The following is a 21,105-nucleotide window of genomic DNA, read 5'->3' on the forward strand; positions in this document are numbered from 1 at the left end:
GTAGAACTGGGAAGAGAGAACAACTAACTCAGCCTCAGGAAAACATGGAGGACTTCCTAGAAGAAACAAAAACAAACCTGTTGCCACCGAGTTGATTCCGGCTCTTTACAGAAATAGACGGCCACATCTTTCTCCCATGAAGCAGCTGGTGGGTTCGAACCACCAAACTTTTGGTTAGCAGCTGAGTGCTTAACCACTGCACCACCAGGGCTCCTTCTGAAAGTCTAGAAGGCTAACCAGAAATTTCCACAATGGAGCAGTGCAGAACTAAAGGAGGCACAAGACAGTCTGGTACGTTAGAGGAATGGTAAAGTGACTGAGTCACGGATCATAGCTAATAGCAGATATCTGTGGAGCACTGAGCTCGACACACTACAGATATAACGCTCAGAACGGTAAGTTATTATCCCTATCCCACCAATAAGAAAACTACATTCGAATGTTAAGAATCTGTACAAAATCACACTGCTAGTAAATAGTGAGCAGAATACTTGAACCTACAGCTATCTGATTTCCAAAGGCATGTTCTTTTCACTATACCACTAGCACAGTAAATACATATCTGGTGGTCCTGTGAAACCCTTTAGCTGCTGCGGTTTACTTACTAAAAATGTAAGAATAGCTAAAAACATTGACAATTAATAACAATTCCCTCTACACAACCACAGCTGCTGCCTGCAGGGTTCACTGCAGTTATCAAGTATTATAAATGGACTGCAAAATATATTGAAAGAGATAAATTGCTTACTTATTAAGATTTATAAGAAACTTTCAACTGATAATATGTAAGAATGTGAAGAAATGTGGAAGTTAATCCAATAGCAATCAACAATAATAGCTAAGAGTCTCAAACAAATTAGAAGGCCCTCCCTTTTACCCAATGATAAGCTTACTGTTTAAGTCTGTGGACCTTACGTTGTGTACCTTCTGACGTTAAAGGTAAAGATATATATATATATATATATATATATATATATATGCAGTTAAATTCCACGTACAGAAAACATAAGGCAAAGTAAAAATGTCTCTATTCCAACCCCCTCAGAAGTTGCACACATTAAGCAAATGTAAGTATGTCTTCACACTAACATGTACATCTATTTACACATAGACTTGATCTTACTAAACATATGGCTGTGCAACATTTGTTTTCTTTAATTTAAAAATATATCTTGGTAGGACACATCAAGAAGACCAAAATACGCATTATGGACATCCAAGAAGAGGAGAGAAAGAAAGGGACAGAAAAAATAGTTGAAGAAATAATGGCTGAAATTTTTATAATAATGGCTTTCCAAATTTGATGAAAAGCATGAATCTACACACCCAAAAAGGGCAACAAACTCCAATCAGAATAATCTGAAAGATATCCACACTGAGACACATTATAATCAAACTATCCAAAGGCAAAGAGAGAATTTTGAAAGCTGCAAGGGAAAAGAAAATCATCACATACAAGGGATCCTCAATAAGATTAAGTGTAGATTTCTCTTCAGAAGTCTAGGAAGCCAAAAGGCAATAGAGTGACATATTTAAAGTGTTGAAAAAAAAGAATTGTCAATCAAGAATTCTGTATCCAGCGAAATTGTCCTTCAAAAATGATGGTGAAACTAAGACATTCCCAAATAAACAGAAGCTGAGGGACTGTATTACCACCAGACCTGCCTTACAAGAAATGTTCAAAGAAGTCATTCAGGTTAAAAGGAAAGGATATTAGATAGTAATTCAAAACTTTATGAAGAAGTAAAGAGCTGCAATAAAAGTAACTTCACGGGTAAATATAAACGCCAGTTGTACAGTATTTTTGGTGCGTAACTCTACTTGTTATATCCTACATGATATAAAAGACAAATGCATAGAATATGATTATAAATTTATGTTACTGGGCACAGAACCTACAATGATGTAATTTGTGACGACCTAAAGTAGCAAGGACGGGAACTATATAGGAACAGAATTTTTTAGGCTAAATTGATGTCAATTTAAACTAGGTTAAACTAGATTGTTATAAATGTTGGATGTCAAGTGTAATCCTCATGGTAACCATAAGAAAGGTATCTTTAAAATTTACACAAAAGGAAAAAATGAGAACCAAAATGGTTTACTACAAGAAAATCAACTAAATGCAAAAAAAAAAAAGCATGAGAGGAAATGAGGGACAAAATACTTATAAGAAAACAAACAGCAACATGGCTGAAATAAGTCCTTCCTGGTCAGTAATTGCTATACATACAAGAGAATGTTGTTCAGCCACAGGGAGAAGTGAAATTTTTATAAATGCTGAAGTATGGATGAATCTTGAAAGCATTGTACTGGGTGAAATAAGTCAGATACGGGAGGGACAAATATAGTATGGTCTCACTTATGTAAATTATCTAGACTAGACAAATGCATACAGACAAAAGTAGATCAATGATTACCAGGGGCTGGGGGAAAGAGGAATGAAGAGTTAGTGTTTAATGGATACTATTTTCTCTTTCATAATAATACTAACAGTAGCATTTTTCACTGCAGTCACATTTGCACTGATGGTCTAAAAGCAATGGTGGTAAAATTCCTAGTCTCTTAGCATGACTCAAAGCAACAGTAATTGTACCAAACTCCTATACTTACTAATAATCATTTTATTCTTTATAGCTACTCACTCATAGGAAAAAAACAAAAACACACTATCTGACCTCAGAACCTACTATACAGCTACAGCACTCAAAACACCCTGGTACCGGTATAAAGACAGACACACTAACCAATGGGACAGAATCGAAAACCCAGATGTAAATCTGTCTACCTGTGGTCACCTGTTCTTTGACAAAGGCCCAAAATCCATTAAATGGGGAAAAGACAGTCTTTTCTAACAAATGCTACTGGCAAAACTGTATGTCCATCTGTAAAAAAATGAAACAAGACCCATACCTCACGCCATTAAAGATCTAAATATAAAACTAAAAATATAAAGACCATGGAAGAAACAATACGATCTACGCTAGGGGCCCTAGTATACAGCATAAATAGGATACAAACCATAACGAACAACACACAAACTCCAGAAGATAAGCTAGATAACTGGGATCTTCTAAAAATTAAACACTATGCTCATCAAAAGACTTTGCCAAGAGTAAAAAGAGAACCTACAGACTGGGAAAAAAATTTTGGCTATGACATATCCAACAAAGTTCTAATCTCTAAAATCTACAGGAAAATACAACACCTCTACCCAAAAAGACAAATAATACAATTAAAAAAAGGGGAAAGGATATGAACAGACACTTCACCAAAGAAGACATTCAGGTGGCTAACAGACACATGAGGAAATGCTCACGATCACTAGCGATTAGAGAAATGCAAATCAAAACTACAATGAGATACCATCTCACACCAGCGTGACTGGCATGAATCAAAAAAAAAAAACCAGAAAATAACAAATGTTGGAGAGGCTACAGGGAGACTGGAATTTATGCACTACTAGTGGGAACAGAAAATGGTACAACCGTTATGGAAAATGATATGGCGCTTCCTTAGAAAGCTAGAAATATAAATACCATACGATCCAGCAATCCCACTCCTAGAGAAATAAGAGCTATCACACGAATAGACACATGCACACCCATGTTCACTGCAGCATTGCTCACAATAGCAAAAAGATGGAAACAGCCTAGATGTCCATCAACAGATGAATGGATAAACAAACTATGGTACATACACACAATGGAATACTACACAATGATAAAGAACAATGATGAATCTATGAAGCATCTCACAACATGGATGAATCTGGATGACGTTATGCTGAGTGAAATAAGCCAATCACAAAAGGACAAATACTGTATGAGACCACTATTATAACAACTCATGAAACGGTTTACGCACAGAAAGAAACAATCTTTGATGGTTAGAGGGGAAGGGTAGGGAGGAAAAAACACTAACTAGATAAAAGATAAGTGGTAACTTTGGTGCAGGGTAAGACAGTACACAATACTGGGAAAGTCAGCACAACTTGACCAAGGCAAAGTCATAGAAGCTTCATAGGGACATCCAAGCTCCCTGAGGGACTGAGTTAGTGGGCTGAGGGCTGGAGACCACGGTCTTGGGGGACATGCAGCTCAACTGGCATACAATAGTTTATAAAGAAAATGTTCTAATCCTACTTTGATGAGTAGCATCTCATGTCTTAAAAGCTTGTGAGTAGCCATCTGAGATATGTCTACTGATCCCACGCTATCTGGAGCAAGGGAGAATAAAGAAAACCAAAGACACAAGGGAAAGATTAGTCCAAAGGGCTAATGGACCACAACTACCACAGCCTCTACCACACTGAGTCCAGCACATCTAGATGGTGCCCGGCTGCCACCACCAACTGTGCTGACCAACCAAAAAAACCAAACCAGTCACCGTCGAATCAATTCCGACTAATAGTGACCCTATAGGACAGAGTAGAACTGCCCCATAGGGTTTCCAAGGAGTGCCTGATGGATTTGAACTGCTGACCTTTTGGTTAGCTGCCACAGCTCTTAGCCACTAAGCCACCAGGGTTCTGACAGGGATCACAATAGAGGGTCCTGGACAAAGTGGGAGAAAAATGTAGAACAAGATTCAAACTCACAAAAAAAGACCAGCCTTACTGGTCTGACAGAGACTGGTGAAATCCTGAGAGTATGGTCCCTGGACACCCTTTTAACTCAGTACTGAAGTCACTCCTGAGGTTCACCCTTCAGGCAAAGATTAGACAGGCCTATAAAACAAACAGTAACACACATAGTTCAACCATGTATACGAGACTAAATGGGCATACCTGCCCAGGGACAAGGACGGGAAGGCAGGAGGGGACAGGTAAGCTGGATGAATGGAAATGGGGAACCCAAGGTCGAGAAGAGGAGAGTGTTGACATATTGTGGGGTTGACAACCAATATCACAAAACAATATGTGTATTAATTGTTTAGTGAGAAACCAATTTGCTCGTAAACTTTCACTTAAAGCACAATTAAAAAAAAAAAAAACCCACCAGTTTCACTTAAGAATGTCTTTGATGAAGCAGTAAACAGTAAAAGCTAACTTCATTAAATCTCGATCTTTGAGAACATGTCTTTTTAAGATTCTGTGGGACACAATCCACAACACAGAACTTCTAACAATGAATACCAAAGGTCAAGGTTCCCCTCCAGGAAAAGCACTGGTATGTCATTATTTGGGTCACCAACTGAACGAGCTGTCTTTTTCATGGAGACATTTTTACTTAAAAAAATAGCTAACAAATTATAACTATCCAGACTCAGATACTTGGCAGACATTTTCTTAAAAACAAAGGAGCCTGACACTTCATGGAAAACAGCCGATAGTATTGCTGTCCAGCCAAAGTAAGCTTGACAGCTTCCCAATACTTGGAAATTTCTTCTGAAGAGCTCTACAATGATATTAACAATATCAAAACATTGTCTAATGAAATGGTCAATATTTGGAATTCTACATAACTAAGGGAACCAATATTTTTCAAATGACCAGCACAAGACGTTACAAGCTCATACGTAAGTAAAAGATCCATTCATATCTCAGACAGACCAATGGGTTTTAAAGCAAGAAAGTACAAAAAGTTCCTTGATAGGACATCCGGGTCCATAATGCAACTAACCTTTAAGAAATTACCACTTGTCAAGTTTTTGTATATCAAAGAAGAGTACCTTCAATTATCTTAAAACACTATTAAAATACTCCTCTCTTTTTTAACTACATTATGTGTATAGCCCTGAATTTTCCTTACGTATTTCAAGCAAAACATGTTGTAACAGATTAAATGCTAAATGCTCGTCTTAATTTTTTTTGCTTTGAAAATAGTCGTTTCTCATAAAAATGTTAACGTGTTTATTTTTGTTGTTTTTAATTTAATTTTTTTTTTAATTTTAAGTATGGTAAATATAAATGCATATAATCCACATAAACAACAGTTCTTTAGGTCCTAAAGCTTAAGAGTGTAAAGGGGGTCCTGAGATCAAAACATCTAAGAACCACTGATAGATATCTCTTATATACACATGATAATATACTTGTAGGAAAATTTATTAAAAACAGAATTGCTAGGAAAAAGTAGATATCAGACTGCTCTCCAAAAAAACCTGTACAAATTTATATTTCTCTATTGCATATCTATTTCCCCATACTAAATATAAGCAGACTTTTTCAATATCTGCATTGTGATTAACTTCTCATGACATCATCACCTAAAATTATTCCACTTCTTAAATCTTAACTCTTCCTTTCAATTTTGTTCGACTTATTTTTTTAAGCAATTATATGTCAGGCATGGTCCTCATTCTGAAGATACAACTATAAGCAAGACTGAGGCAGCATCTAAGTCATACAGCTTAGAGTCATCTCAAGGAATCAGAGAAAAAGGTAGAGGAAAAGATAGTTAAGTATAGTATGAAGGTGGTTCTTTACTTTCCAAATACAAAAGCACTTTTCAGTGTGGATTTAGAAGCATGATTCTTAAAACTCTTCAGATTAGTGGCTTTAAAATTATTTGCATATTCATCATAAAAGTGCCACAAGACTTAAAAATTTGACAATGAGGGTAGCACATCCTAAAGCATTTCCCTTTCTCAACTGCTGGATCATGATGCTCACTTCTTCAAGTATAAGACCATAAGCTTCTTAAAGATAACAAAGGCTGTTTAAAGTCTTTGTACCCCCAGTGCCTATTTTCAAAATGTTTCTTAAATTAAATGTGCCCAAAGAATTTCTATCTAATTAAGAGTTGGGCTGAAATGAATCAAATACGACTATCAATAACAGATTTTTGGCATGCAACGATTCAAGCACAGCAGCAGTAAAATGGTGGCCGACAAGCAGTAGTTGCAATGGCAAACAGCAGCTCGACTTCAATCGTTAAATGTGTTAAGAAAAAAAGTAAGGAATTATTGATACTGAGTAGTAACTATGACCAGAAGAAAAGACAACAGAAATGTAAAATGGCATGAAACACCTGGGCTTAAAGGCCAAAAGCAAGTAGTTTGATTTCTTCAAAGGTTAACAGTTGTCATGGATTGAATTGTGTCCCCAAAAAATATCTGTCAGCTTGGCTGGGTCATGATTCCCAGTATTGTCTGACTGTGTACCATTTTGTAATCTAATGTGATCTCCTTGTATGTTGTAAACTCTATCACTATGATGAGGTTATATGTGAGTTCCTTAAGTGTTATAAACTCTATCACTATGATGAGGTTATACTGATGAGGTTTATAAGATTCGATAGTGTCTTAAGCCAATCTCTCTTGAGATATAAAAGAAAGAAGCAAGCAGAGATGCATGGGAACCTCATACCACCAAGAAAGCTGTGCCGGGAGCAGAGCGCACCCTTTGGACCTGAGGTCCTTGTCCAGAGAAGCTCCCAGATCGAGGGAAGACTGATGCATCACAAGGACCTTTCAGAGTCAATAGAGAGAAAAAGCCTTACCCTGGAGACATGCCTTGAATTTGGACTTATAGCCTACTGGACTGTGAGAGAATAAACTTCTCTTCGTTAAAGCCATCCACTTGTGGTATTTCTGTTAGAGCAGCACTAAGACAACAGTATACAATAATAAGAGTTCATGAACCTCCTAATGCTTAGTTAGGGAATAGAATGAGTAGATGGCACCATCAAAATTAATGGTTCAACTGCTACTGAACTGTTTTTCATCTCTCTATTTAGTTTTTCACCTAAGAAAATACAAAAGCTTCCCTTTCTAATCATGCATCCAAAATATCTCTTGCTTATTACTTATACTCCAATACATCATTAAATAGCATAAAGTTTTGATATTAAATATATGTTAAAACTTAAAAAATTATAAGTACTATTGAAACTATGTCGGAACACAGAACAGGAAGGGATACTTCTGAATTCATTCTATGAAGCCAGCATAACCTTGATACCAAAACCAGGCAAAGACACCACAAAAAAAGAAAATAACAGACCAATATCTCTCATGAACATTAATGCAAAAATTCTCTACAAAATTCTAGCCAATAGAATTCAGTGTCATATCAAAAAAAAAAAAAAAACGACCAAGTGGGATTCATACCAGGTATGCAAGGATGGTTCATCAGTAGAAAATCAATCAACGTAATCCACTACATAAATAAAGAATCACATGATCATCTCGATCAATGCAGAAAAGGCTTTCAACAAAGTCCAAAACCCGTTCCTGATAAAAACTCACAATAAAATAGGTAAACGGAAATTCCTCAACATAATAAAGGGTATCTATACAAAACCAACAGCCAACATCATTCTTAATGGAAAGAGGCCAAAAACATCCCCCTTGAGAACAGGAACAAGTCAAGGATGCCCTTTATCACCACTCCTATTTAACATTGTGCTGGAAGTCCTAGCTAGAGCAATATGGCAAGAAAAAGAAATAAAGGGCATCCAGATTGGTACGGAAGAAGTAAAACTGCCCTATTTGTGGATGATATGATACTGTACATAGAAAACCCAAAGACTCCATGAGAGAATTACTGGAACTAATAGAAAGATTCAGCAGAGTAGCAGGATACAAGATATACATACAAAAATCAGTTGGATTCCTATACAACAATAAAGAGAATGATGAAAAGGAAATCAGGAAAACAATGCCATTTATAATAGCCCCCCAAAAAATAAAATATTTAGGAATAAATCTAACCAGGGATGTAAAAGACCTATACAAAGAAAACCACAATACACTACTACAAGAAACGAAAAGAGATTTACATAAATGGAAAAACTTACCATGCTCATGGAAAGGTAGACTCAACACTGTGAAAATGTCAATTCTACCAAAAGTAATCTACAAATACAATGCAATCCTGATCCAAATACCAACAGTATTGTTTAAAGAGACAGAAAAACTAATCATCAGCTTTATAGAGAAAGTGAAGTGTCCCCAGATAAATAAAGCACTATTGAAGAAGGATAAAGTAGGACTTGCACTACCTGACTTCAGAACCTACTATACAGCTACAGTAGTCAAAACAGCCTGGTACTGGTACAACGACAAATACATTAACCAATGGAATAGAATTGAGAACCCAGATGTAAATCCATCCACCTACGGTCACCTGATCTTTGACAAGGGCCCAAAGTCCATGAAATGGAGAAAAGACAGTCTTTTTAACAAATGGTGCTGGCAAAAATGAATAGCCATCTACAAAAAAATGAAACAGGACCCATACTTCACACCATATACAAAAACTAATTCAAAATGGATCAAAGACCTAAATATAAAACCAAAAACTATAAAGATCATAGAAGAAAAAACAGGATCAATGCTAGAGGCCCTAATGCACGGCATTAACAGTAAAAATCATAACTAACGACACACAAACTCCAGAAAATAACCTACATAACTGGGATTTTCTAAAAATAAACACTTATGCTAATCACCAAAAGTGTCAAAAGAGAACCTACAGACTGGGAAAAAATTTTCGGACATTACAAATCCAACAAAGTTCTAATCTCTAAAATCTACAAGAAAATCCAACACCTCTACAACAGAAAGACAAATAATCCAGTTAAAAAATGAGTAAACGAAATGAACAGACACTTCACCAAAGAAGACAGTCAAGTGGCTAACAGACACTTGAGGAAATGCTGGAGATCACTAGCCATTAGAGAAATTCAAATCAAAACCACAGTGAGATACCATTTCACCCCAGCATTACTGGCACGAATCAAAACAACAGAAAATAACAAATGCTGGAGAGACTGTGGGGAGACTGGAACTCTTATGCACTGCTGGTGGGAATGCAAAATGATACAAGCATTTTGGAAAATGATATGGAACTTCCTTAAAAAGCTAGAAAAAGAAATACCATATGATCCAGCAATCCACTCCTAAGAATATATCCTAGAGAAATAAGAGTCATCACAGGAATAGACATATGCACACCCATATTCACTGCAGCATTGTTCACAACAGCAAAAGGATGGAAACAATCTAGATGCCCATCAACAGACGAATGGATAAGCAAACTATGGTACTTACACACAATGGGGTACTACACAACGATAAAGAACAATGATGACTCTGCAAAGCATCTCATAACATGGATGAATCTGGAGGGCATTATGCTGAGTGAAATAAGAAGGGCAAATATTGTATGAGACCACTACTGTAAAAACTCATGAAAAGGTTTACACACAAAAAGAAACAATCTTTGATGGTTACAAGCGAGGGGAGGGTGAGGGTGGAAAAACACTAAATAGACAATAGATAAGTGCTAACTTTGGTGAAGGTAAGACAGTACACAATACTGGGGAAGCCAGCACAACTTGTCCAAGGCAAGGTCATGGAAGCTCCATAGACACATCCAAACTCCCTGAGGGACCAAATTACTGGACTAAGGGCTGTGGGGACCATGGTCTTGGGGAACATCTAGCTCAACTGGCATAACATAGTTTATAAAGAAAATGTTCTACATTCTACTTTGGTGAGTAGCGTCTGGGGTCTTAAAAGCTTGTGAGGGCCATCTAATATATTCCACTGGTCTTACCCCATTGGGAAGAAGGGAGAATGAAGAAAACCAAAACACAGGGGAAATATTAGTCCAAAGGACTAACAGACCACAACTACCACAGCCACCACCAGACTGCGTCTAGCACAACTAGAGGGTGCCCAACTACACCACTGACTGCTCTGACAGGGTTCACAGCCAAGGATCCCCGACAGAGCTGGAGAAAAATCTAGAACAAAATTCTAACTCACAAAAAAAAGACCAGACTTACTGGCCTGACAGAGACTGGACAAACCCTGAGAGTATGGCCACCGGACACACTTTTAGCTCAATAATGAAGTCACTACTGAGGTTTACCCTTCAGCCAAAGATTAGACAGGCCCATAAAACGAAACGAGACTATAAGGGGCACACAGCCCGGGGGCAAGGACTAGAAGGCTGGAGGAGACAGGAAAGCTGGTAACAGGGAACCCAAGGTCAAGAAGAGAGAGCACTGACATGTCATGGGGTTGGTAACCAATGTCACAAAACCATATGTATACTAATTGTTTAATGAGAAGCTAGTTTGCTCTTTAAACCTTCATCTAAAGTATAATAATAAAAATAATAATACTATTAAAGAATTGCAGCAATAAGCTTTTGATGACCACTTCATTCTGGCATAAACGTTATTGGTGGGGCTATACTGTATGAGATTCCTTGCATCTAAAGGAGCTGTGAATCATCAGACCATCCTGAGGAAGCCAGTGTGAACCTCAGTGATTCTCAGTCCTGCAATCAGCCTGAAGAAATCTCTGTTTCACATGGACTGGCAGCCCATGGAGATAGGATAACTTTGGATCATTCACAAGTCTCCCTAAATCAAAGAGAACACCAGTAGGACGTGCATAAGTTCAGGTCCAACCAAGAGACTGATACCACTGCACAATATGAACAAAGTTTAATATGAAGAATTATTAACCATGACAGAGAAGTAATGAAAGAGGTGAAAAGAGAGCTCTAAAGAATACCCTAGGGTTGACAGAGGAACAACTTGAAAGGGGAAATCCTTCCCCAAGGCTGGAATTCAGAGCTTCTTGGAGAAGGTGAGGTGCAGCCCATTCAATGGGGTACAAGTTTGCTGAGTTCCCTGAGCCAGAGCTGATCCACAGTTGTCAGGAAAGACACCTCCAGAGTCCAGGAGGCCCAGGCTGGCAGGCAGGCATGCAGAGAGAGTCAGGGTACAAGGAACCCACTCATAAGCAAGGTAATGCAAGGCTGGGGTATGCAGTGTCTGCTTGGGGAAGGCCATGGCAAACACTCTTCTGGAGGATAAAGACAGGCCAGCATTGGGGAGAGGTATACAGAAGGAGAAGGGACATCAGGCACCTGCTCATCGGTAGGACAAAGCCTGGGGTGTACGATGTCCGTGTTGGGAGGTGCTGGGAGGCCAAAGCTTAGGGGCAGGTACACAGAGGGAGTCAGGGAGTCAGAAGCCCACTCTCCAGTAGACATGGGGTGCCTTCGTGTCCTCAGCGAAGTGGTTACCAAACTGGCTGAAGCTGCAAGACTATATTGCCCTGTCGTTAGAGTAGAACGACCCCGGCAACAGTACAGCAGAAGCAAGAATACACAAAATCACTAAATTGGGATAAGGAAGAAAAGCCCCTACCCTCCGGTAATGCCCCTCCAGCGCCCTCTACTGCCAAGCTTAATAGCATGCTCACGGTAAAGGACAAATGCTTAAAGGGTCCAAACAATTGGGCCAGGACAGGAAATGAAAGAAGGGTCTTGAAGTTAAGAGGCAATAAATAGATAATTAGCATAACTGATTCTTTTTGTTGTTGTTAGGTGCTGTCAAGTCAGTTCCAACTCATAGAGACCCTATGTACAGCAGAACGAAACACTGGCAGGTCCTGCGCCATCCTCACAATCACTGCTATGTTTGAGCCCATTGTTGCAGCCATTGTGTCAATCTATCTCATTGAGAGTCTTCCTCTTTTTCATTGACCCTCTACTTTACCAAGTATGATGTCCTTCTCCAGGAAGTGGTTCCTCTTGATAACACATCCAAAGTATGTGAGACCAAGTCTTGCCATTCTCACTTCTAAGGAGCATTCTGGCTGTACTTCTTCTAAGACAGATTTGTTCATTCTTCTGGCAGTCCATGGTATATTCGATATTCTTCGCCAACACCATAATTCAAATACGTCAATTCTTCTTCGGTCTTCCTTATTCACTGTCCAGTTTTCACATGCATATGAGGCAACTGAAAATGCCATGGCTTGGGTCAGGTACACCTTTGTCCTTAAAGTGACATCTTTGCTTTTTAACACTTTTGAGAGGTCTTTTGCAGCAGATTTGTCTAATGCAGTATGTCATTTGATTTTCTGACTGCTGCTTTCATGGGCGTTGATTGTGGATCCAAGTAAAATGAAATCCTTGACAACATCAATCTCTTCTCCGTTTACCATGATGTTGCTTATTGGTCCAGTTGTGAGGATTTTTGTTTTCTTTATGTTGAGGTGTAATCCATACTGAAGGCTATGGTCTTTGATCTTCATCAGTAAGTGCTTCAGGTCATCTTCACTTTCAGCAAGCAAGGTCGTGTCATCTGCATAACACAGGTTGTTAATGAGTCTTCCTCCAATCCTGATGTCCTGTTCTTCTACATATAGTCCAGCTTCTCAGATTTTTTGCTTAGCATAGAGATTGAATAAGTATGGTGAAAGGATACAACCCTGAGGCACACCTTTGCTGACTCTAAATCATGCAGTATACCCTTGTTCTGTTCGAACAACTGCCTACTGATCTAAGTACAGGTTCTTTATGAACACAATTAAGTATTCTGGGATTTCCATTCTTTGCAGTGTTATTCATAATTTGTTACAACCCACACAGTCGAATGCCTTTGCATAGTCAATAAAACACAGGTAAACATCTTTCTAGTATTCTCTGCTTTCAGCCAGGATCCATGTGACATCGGCAATGATATCCATCTTTCCACATCCTCTTCTGAGTCCAGCTTGAATTTCTGGCAGTTCCCTGTCGATGTACTGCTGCAACCAGTTTTCAATTATCTTCAGCAAAATTTTACTTGTGTGTAATATTAATGATATTGTACAATAATTTCCACATTTTGTTGGATCACCTGTCTTTGGAATGGGTACATTCTTAGAGCCAAGAATTACTGATGTAATTCTAGGCCAGGAATTTTAGGCTAATCTTGAAAGGCAACAATTCCCCCAATGTGAATGAGAAATATAGCTGATACCAGTTACTGGAAAGTACTTTATAAGCCATTGTAAGAATATTGAAGCAAGTATTCGTATAAGAATAAATAAATGATGTCACAAAAGAGAAATTATTAATTAATATCAACACACATGAAAAGTTCGTATAACACAAAGATGGCAGTTCAATTTCATTGGGAAAAGGATGGATTATTTAATACATTATTTTAGAACAGATGTCTAGCCATCTAAAAGAAAAGTAAAATGAAGCATCAACTGGCAACCCATTCAAACATAAATTCCACATGGATTATTTCTTTAATATTTTTTAAACTATACTCATCTTACAAGAAAATGTAGGTGTTGGGAGACATTTCTAATCAAGACTTGAAATGCAAAATCTAGAGGAGGGAAAAGATAGATATAAGTGACTATATTTTAAAAAAAAGGTTGACAAAAGATATCACGAACAGTTCTAAAATATGCACATGTATGTCAGTTGGAAGAGAAGTGTGTATACACGTATGTATTGTACATGCGTCTGTACATAAATGCACTTGTTTCCTAACTCTAGCTGCCAAAAGAGCCTAGACGTCAAGAGGCAACGAGCTTGTATGTGCCCAGATCAGAGTCTCTGTATCAGCCAGGAGCCAGTCAGAATATGGAATCCACACAGTAATTTGGACAGGGTAGGTCTTATGAAAAATAGGTTGCCTGGACCACAGCTGGTCTATAGTTAGAGGGCCAAAGTTGAGGGGGAGGAACCACAGGACGGGACTGGCAAGCAGGAAACTCCCTGCTGTGGTGCCAGCACACCATGGCTGGAAGGAGGGAGCCGCAGGCCGACTAGCAGCAATACTGGACAGAGGGTTAGCTCCACTAAGTGTCCGTCACGTGCCACTGGCAGCGCGGAGCCAGCAGCAGAAGTACACCAGACCCCTGTCTCCCACGGTGTCCCTCCAACACCCTCCACTGATCAAGCTTATGCAAGTCAACTAGAAAAGGAGGTCCAACGTCCAACACGGCAGTGAAGGGTGGGTTTGGAGATAAGAGGCAATAAATTAACAACTAGCACAGTCTCTAATACTATTGCCCACTGTAAGCAACCGCTCTTGAAGAAATGGTTGATTCCAGGGCTAGGGCAGAATAAATTCAAGATGAGCACTGAATATCTTGTTATGCCTAAATAAAAGAAGTACTCAAAAAATAAATAAATATATATATATACACACGATGGAAGCATGTTACAGGGACATAGAAGTCAGCTTAAAGGGTCTCCTGCTAGTTACAGCTGAGGCAATTTAGCATCAAAATAATTAAGTACATCAAAAAACCGTAAACTACTAGAAAAAACAGGTATATGAGTCCATATCAACGATAGATGATAGACAGACACAGTGATAAAGGGAGAAAGGAGAGGGTGCTTGACTTGAAAACTCATTATTTTATAACCTTCACGTAGAGATTGGTTCATGTAGGAATCATTAATGGATGCTAAATCTCAGGGGCAATTTTGATGAAGAGTAGGATACCTTCACGGACTTAAAAGTTTCTCTCCAAAGGTTACTTATTAGAACAAAGAAAAGAAGGGAGCGGGGAGGGAAGGAAGAAAAACAGACCAACCAATACACAGAGTGACAGTTACCAGGTCCTAATCCCTAGAATCTGTAAATGGTCCCCTATCTGGAATAAGGGTCTTTGCAGATGTGATTAAATGAAGGATCTTGAGGGGGGAAGACTCTGCTGAATTATCTGGGTGATCACTAAATGCCGTAATCAGTGTCCTTATAAGAACGAGGCAAAGGGAGATTTCACACAGAGGAGAAAGTGTATGAAGCTGGAGCAGACAGAGATGAGATGATTGCCCTTGAAGAAGCGAGTGACGAGCCACAAGCCAGAATGGCAGCAGCCCGCAGAAGCTGCAAGAGGGAAGGAATGCTTCTTCCCTGGAGCGTCTGGAAGGAGTGTGGCCCTGCCAATCCTTGATTTCGGCCCAGTGGTACTGACTTCAGACTCCTGGCCTCCGAAGCTCCAAGAAAATAAGTTTCTTGGGGTTGTTGTTGTTTCATGGAAAGAAGAAGTAAATCTATTTTGAGTTATTGAAATTACATCAAGAACATGAAAAAACAACTTCAAGTACTTGCTGAATTAAATCAATTACCTTAATAATAGGGGCTTCTGAGGGGCTTCATGGTACAGTATTTCTGGGTTCAGCAGGTATGCATAATTCACTAAGAGTCACTTTTTAAAAATAGCAATTTCAAAATAACCACTTACCAAACACTATTCCCTTGGCAAACGGAGGAAACAATTCTGAATGTCGGAATAAGTTCTTGTGAATTTGCCAGAGTTCTTTGTGCAGTTTCTTAAAGTCACTGTATCTCTTCCATACGATTATCTGAGGAGAAGAAAGAGTTACATGTACATCTACATGGAAACTGTTCAGGTTCAGACAGCTGAACAACAAATCATCCTTCCACTAAATGTTCACATGCAAAGGGAAACAAATCCATGTCCTAACCAATATGGCTAACCTAAAATTAACTGGTAATATTTGCTTTTAAAATATAGAGCAGCCATTCTTCCTCAGACTGTTCGGTTTTAGTTTTTAAATTCATTTTAAACAAGTACTGTTTTCTTCAGACTGGAAAAATATTCAACCTGGTACCAGGAAGGTATATACTGCATAAAATGTCACTTAACCTCTTCAAAAACCAGTAACTACTGGCAAATGTTTTTGTTGATATATTTTTACCACGATTCAAAAAAAAACAGTAACTACTGGCCTGGAAATGAGCTAGATGTCAAAATATACATTCTGTCTCAAAAATAACACATGCGTAAACAGAAAATAATTAATTTAGATATATACTCAGCATTTGCCTAAAAGGATAAATAAATTGAGTAACAAGAAATGGCTGTGAAGCAAGAAATTGACATGAACTTTTATATTTTGTTTTGCACTAATTTCATAAATGTCTACTTAAAGTAGCACTAAGATTTCTGGGGGCAAGGTGAATCCTGACCAGAGTATCATTGAAATGATTATATTTCAAAATACAAAATAATCATCATCTAGATTCAACAAGACTTAAAAGTGAGTTTACCCTTCATTACTTGAATTATTGTTTAACCTTATTCAGATAAAATTAGAAAAACAAAAAAATACTTTGTAAAGAAGAAGGACTTGAAATATGAGGTCTTGATACCACTGAATCAGCCCCTCAGTCTCCACAAAACAGGGCTAAACTGAGTTTCAAATTCGACTACCTGCTATAGTAGGGCCTTTGCTTCTGAAAAGCCAAATCACCTCACTTCTAACAAACTCCAAGTCTTCTCATGTACAACAGAGTCTAATGCTAATGAGCAGATACTAAGCCCAACAGGTCATCAGGTGTGATTTAAGAGATTTTTCAAAAAATGTACTCTCCACATATATGAAATTCTTCACTGAACTTTATCATATTACTAAAATTTCACCATTAGTTTGAGTTTGCTGTTTATAATACAGTGTAATTCTAGGAGGCTAGACAGACTATAATGTGAATTAATTTAAACAAACTGCTTTCTCCTGATGCTTTCTTTTGTTCATTTATTCAACGACAAATACAGGTATCCAAACAAATATTTTCATAGCCCTACTCCGTGCCAGGTACTGGGTTGCCACAAAGGATAAAGAGATGAAAAATACAGTCCCCACCTTAAAGGAGTTCACAGACTATGTACGAAGAATAAGCCAACACGGTAAATACATCTCCAGACCGTGCGATAAACGCTGACAACAGCGTTATAGCAAGGCGCCTAAACCAGCGGGGCATCTGAGAAGGCTTTACAAAAACTATTATCTTAGGTGATAGTTACTGAAGACAAAAATAAAACACAGAGGGTGGGGATGGTGACGAGGTTTTTAAAAGGAGAGAGAGAGATACCAAATATAATTACTAGAATTTTGGCTTTTGGAACTGGATAAATGGTGATGCCATTCCCTGAGGTGAAGAGTAAGGAAGAAGTAGAAAGAAAGAAGTTCAGTTTTAGACATATTTGAAGTAGGTGCCTGTGAAGCATCTAGTTGCAGATGTCCAGTAGGGTAGGTGGGTTTGGAGTTCAGGAAAGAGACCTGAACAATACATACTAATTTCGGAGTCACCATCAGATAGACGGTAATCAGTCAGGAAAGATTTCTCAGCGTTCCTAAGCAGATGAGGAGTCTACCGATAGGCTAACGGGGAACCTACCACTGAAGGACCACCAGAAGGAAGACGAGACCAAGCTAATGCATTTAAGAAGCTTCGCTGGCCACGGGACAGGCCACTAAGATGGAAGAAGGATTTTTATATTAAAATGCAAATGAACAAGACAAATGCTGACAGCAAATATTGACAGAACCCACAGTTCTAGTAAAACAGCAAGAAGAGCTACTTGATGGAGCCAAAACAACGACTGAAAAGTAAAGGGTCTCAGGATAGTCAGACGACAGGTGATTTTATTTTATTTTTATTTTTTCCCACACAAAAATTTATACATACATTGTTTTGTGACTCTAATTGCTCTCCCCATACTGTAACAGCACACTCCTCCTTTTCACCCCTGATTCTCCATGTCCATTCAACCACCTCCTAAACCTCTCTACCTTCCCATCTCACCTCTGGACAGAAGCTGCCCGTTTAGTCTCTTGCATCTACTTGAGCTAAGAGACACATTCCTCAAGAGTATCACTTTATATCCCACAGTCCAGTCCAATCCTGTCTGAAGAGTTGGCCTCGGAAATTGTTTTAGTTCTCGGCTGATACAGAATCCAGAGGCTGTGCTTTCTGGGGTACTTCCAGAGTCAGTCAGACCATTAAGTCTGGTCTTCTTACTAGAATTTGAGTTCTGCACCCCACCTTTCTCCTGCTCCATCAGGGACTCTCTGTTGTGTTCCCTGTCAGGGCGGTCATTGGTGGTAGCCGGGCACCATCTAGTTCTTCTGGTCTCAGGCTAATGAAGTCTCTGGTGTATGTGGCCCTTTCTGTCTCCTGGGCTAATACTTTCCTTGTGTCTTTGGTGTTCTTCATTCTCCTTTACTCCAGGTGGCTGGGACCAGTTGATGCACCTTAGATGGCCACTTGCAAGCTTTTAAGACCCGAGACGCCACTCACCAAAGTAGGATGCAAAACATTTTCTTAATAAGCTTTGTTATGACAGTTGACAGAGATATCCCCTGAAAGCATGGTCCCACAGATACCTGCCCCTGCTACTCTGTCCCTCAAAGTGTTTGATTGTATTCAGGAAACTACTTAGCTTTGGTTTAGTCCAGTTGTGCTGTCCTTCCCTTCACCTAAGATAATTCTTATCTACTATCTAGTTAGCAAATAAATAATCCTCACCCTCCCTCCCCACCCTCGTAACCATCAAAGAATGTTTTCTTCTGTGTTTAAACCTTTTCTTGAGTTCTTATAATAGTGGTCTTATACAGTATTTGTCTTTCTGTGACTGACTAAATTCACTCAGCATAATGACCTCCAGCTTCCTCCATGTTATGTCTCACGGCTTCATCATTGCTCTTTATCATTGCACAGTATTCCACTGTGTGCATATACCATAATTTGTTTATCCATTCGTCCGTTGATGGGCATCTAGGTTGTTTCCATCTTTTTGCTACTGTGAACAGTGCTGCAATGAACATGGGTGTGCATATATCTATTCGTGTGATGGCTCTTATTTCTCTAGGATATTGTCCAAGGAGCGGGATAGCTGGATCATATGATACTCCTATTTCTGGCTTTTTAAGGAAGTGCAAAATCGATTTCCAAAGTGGTTGTACCATTTTACATTCCAACCAACAGTGTATAAGTGTTCCAGTCTCTCCACAGCCTCTCCAGCATTTACCATTTTGTGTTTTTTTAATTAACACTAGCCTTGTTGGGGTGAGATGATATCTCGTTTTAGTTTTGATCTGCATTTCCCTAATGGCTAATGATCGTGAGCATTTCTTCATGTGTCTGTTAGTTGCCTGAATATCTTCCTTGGTGAAGTTCCTGTTCATATCCTTTGCCCATTTTTTAATTGGGTCATTTGTCTTTTTGTTGTTGAGGTTTTGCAGTATCTTGTAGATTTCAGACATTAGACGCTGGTTGTCTTTTCACTCTTGGTGAAGTCTTTTGATGAGCATAACTGTTTGATTTTTAGGAGCTCTCAATTATTTGGTCTCTCTTCTGGTGCTTGTGCATTGCTACTTATGGTTCATATTGTGTTTATGCCATGTGTTAGGGCTCCCAGCGTTGTCCCTATTTTTTCTTCCCTGATCTTTATCGTTTTCGATTTTATATTTAAGTCTTTGATCCATTTTGAGTTACTTTTTGTGCATGGTGTGAGGTATGGGTCTTGTTTCAGTTTTTTGCTGAGGTATATCCAGTTATGCCACCACCAGTTGTTAAAGAGACTGTCTTTTCCCCAATTAATGGACTTTGGGCCTTTGTCAAATATCAGCTGCTCGTAGATGGACAAATTTATGTCTGGATTCTCAATTCTGTTCCATTGTCTATGTATCTGTTGTTGTACCAGTACCAGGCTGTTTTGACTACCGTGGCAGTAGAATAGGTTCTAAAATCAGGTAATGTGAGGCCTCCCACTTTGTTCTTCTTCAGTAATGCTTTACTTATTCGGGGCCTATTCCCTTTCCATATGAAGTTGGTGATTTGTTTCTCCATCTCATTAAAAAATGCTGGTGGAATTTAGATCAGGATTGCATTGTATCTGTAAATTGCTTTGGGTAGAATTGACATTTTTACAATGTTGAGTCTTCCTATCCATGAGCAAGGTTATGTTTTTCCACTTATCATGTCTCGCTTGATTTCTTGCAGTAGTGTCTTGTAGTTTTCATTGTATAGATCTTTTACATCTCTGGTTAGATTTATTCTTAAGTATTTTATCTTTTGGGGGGCTATTGTAAATGGTATTGATTTGGTGATTTCCTCTTCGAGGTTATCTTTGTTGGTGTAGAGGAATCGAACTGATTTTTGTATTTTTATCTTGTATCCTCAAACTTTGCAGAAATCTTCTACTAGTTCCAGTAGTTTTCTTGTGGATTCCTTGGGGTTTTCTGTATATAAGATCATATCATCTGCGAATAGAGATACTTTGACTTCTTCCCTACCACTTTGGATGCCCTTTATTTCTTTTGCTAGCCTAACTTCTCTGGCTAGGACCTCCAGCACAATGTTGAATAAGTGGTGATAAAGGGCATACTTGTCTGGTTCCTGTTCTCAAGGGGAATGCTTTCAAAGTCTCTCCATTTAGGATGATGTTGACTTTTGGCATTCTATAAATGCCTTTAATTATATTGAGGAATTTCTCTTCCATTCCTATTTTGTTGAGAGTTTTTATCATGAATGGGTGTTGGACTTTGTCAAATGCCTTTTCTGCATCGATTGATAAAATCATGTG

The 21,105-nt window shown here is 38.6% G+C and overlaps 1 protein-coding gene across 8 annotated transcripts in view; it reads right to left on the reverse strand.

Annotated features, from left to right (window-relative positions):
* The window catches only part of RPS6KC1 (ribosomal protein S6 kinase C1), a 221,099-nt gene that overhangs the window by 170,396 nt on the left and 29,598 nt on the right, over positions 1-21,105 (reverse strand). For all 8 annotated transcript variants that reach the window (XM_023741713.1, XM_023741715.1, XM_023741714.1 and 5 more), the window contains one exon: positions 15,958-16,078. In XM_023741713.1, the coding sequence (XP_023597481.1) occupies positions 15,958-16,078 (121 nt within the window). The remainder of the gene's footprint in view (positions 1-15,957; positions 16,079-21,105) is intronic.

This window comes from Trichechus manatus, unplaced genomic scaffold (assembly GCF_000243295.1).
Source record: "Trichechus manatus latirostris isolate Lorelei unplaced genomic scaffold, TriManLat1.0 scaffold00187, whole genome shotgun sequence".
NCBI lineage: Eukaryota > Metazoa > Chordata > Mammalia > Sirenia > Trichechidae > Trichechus > Trichechus manatus.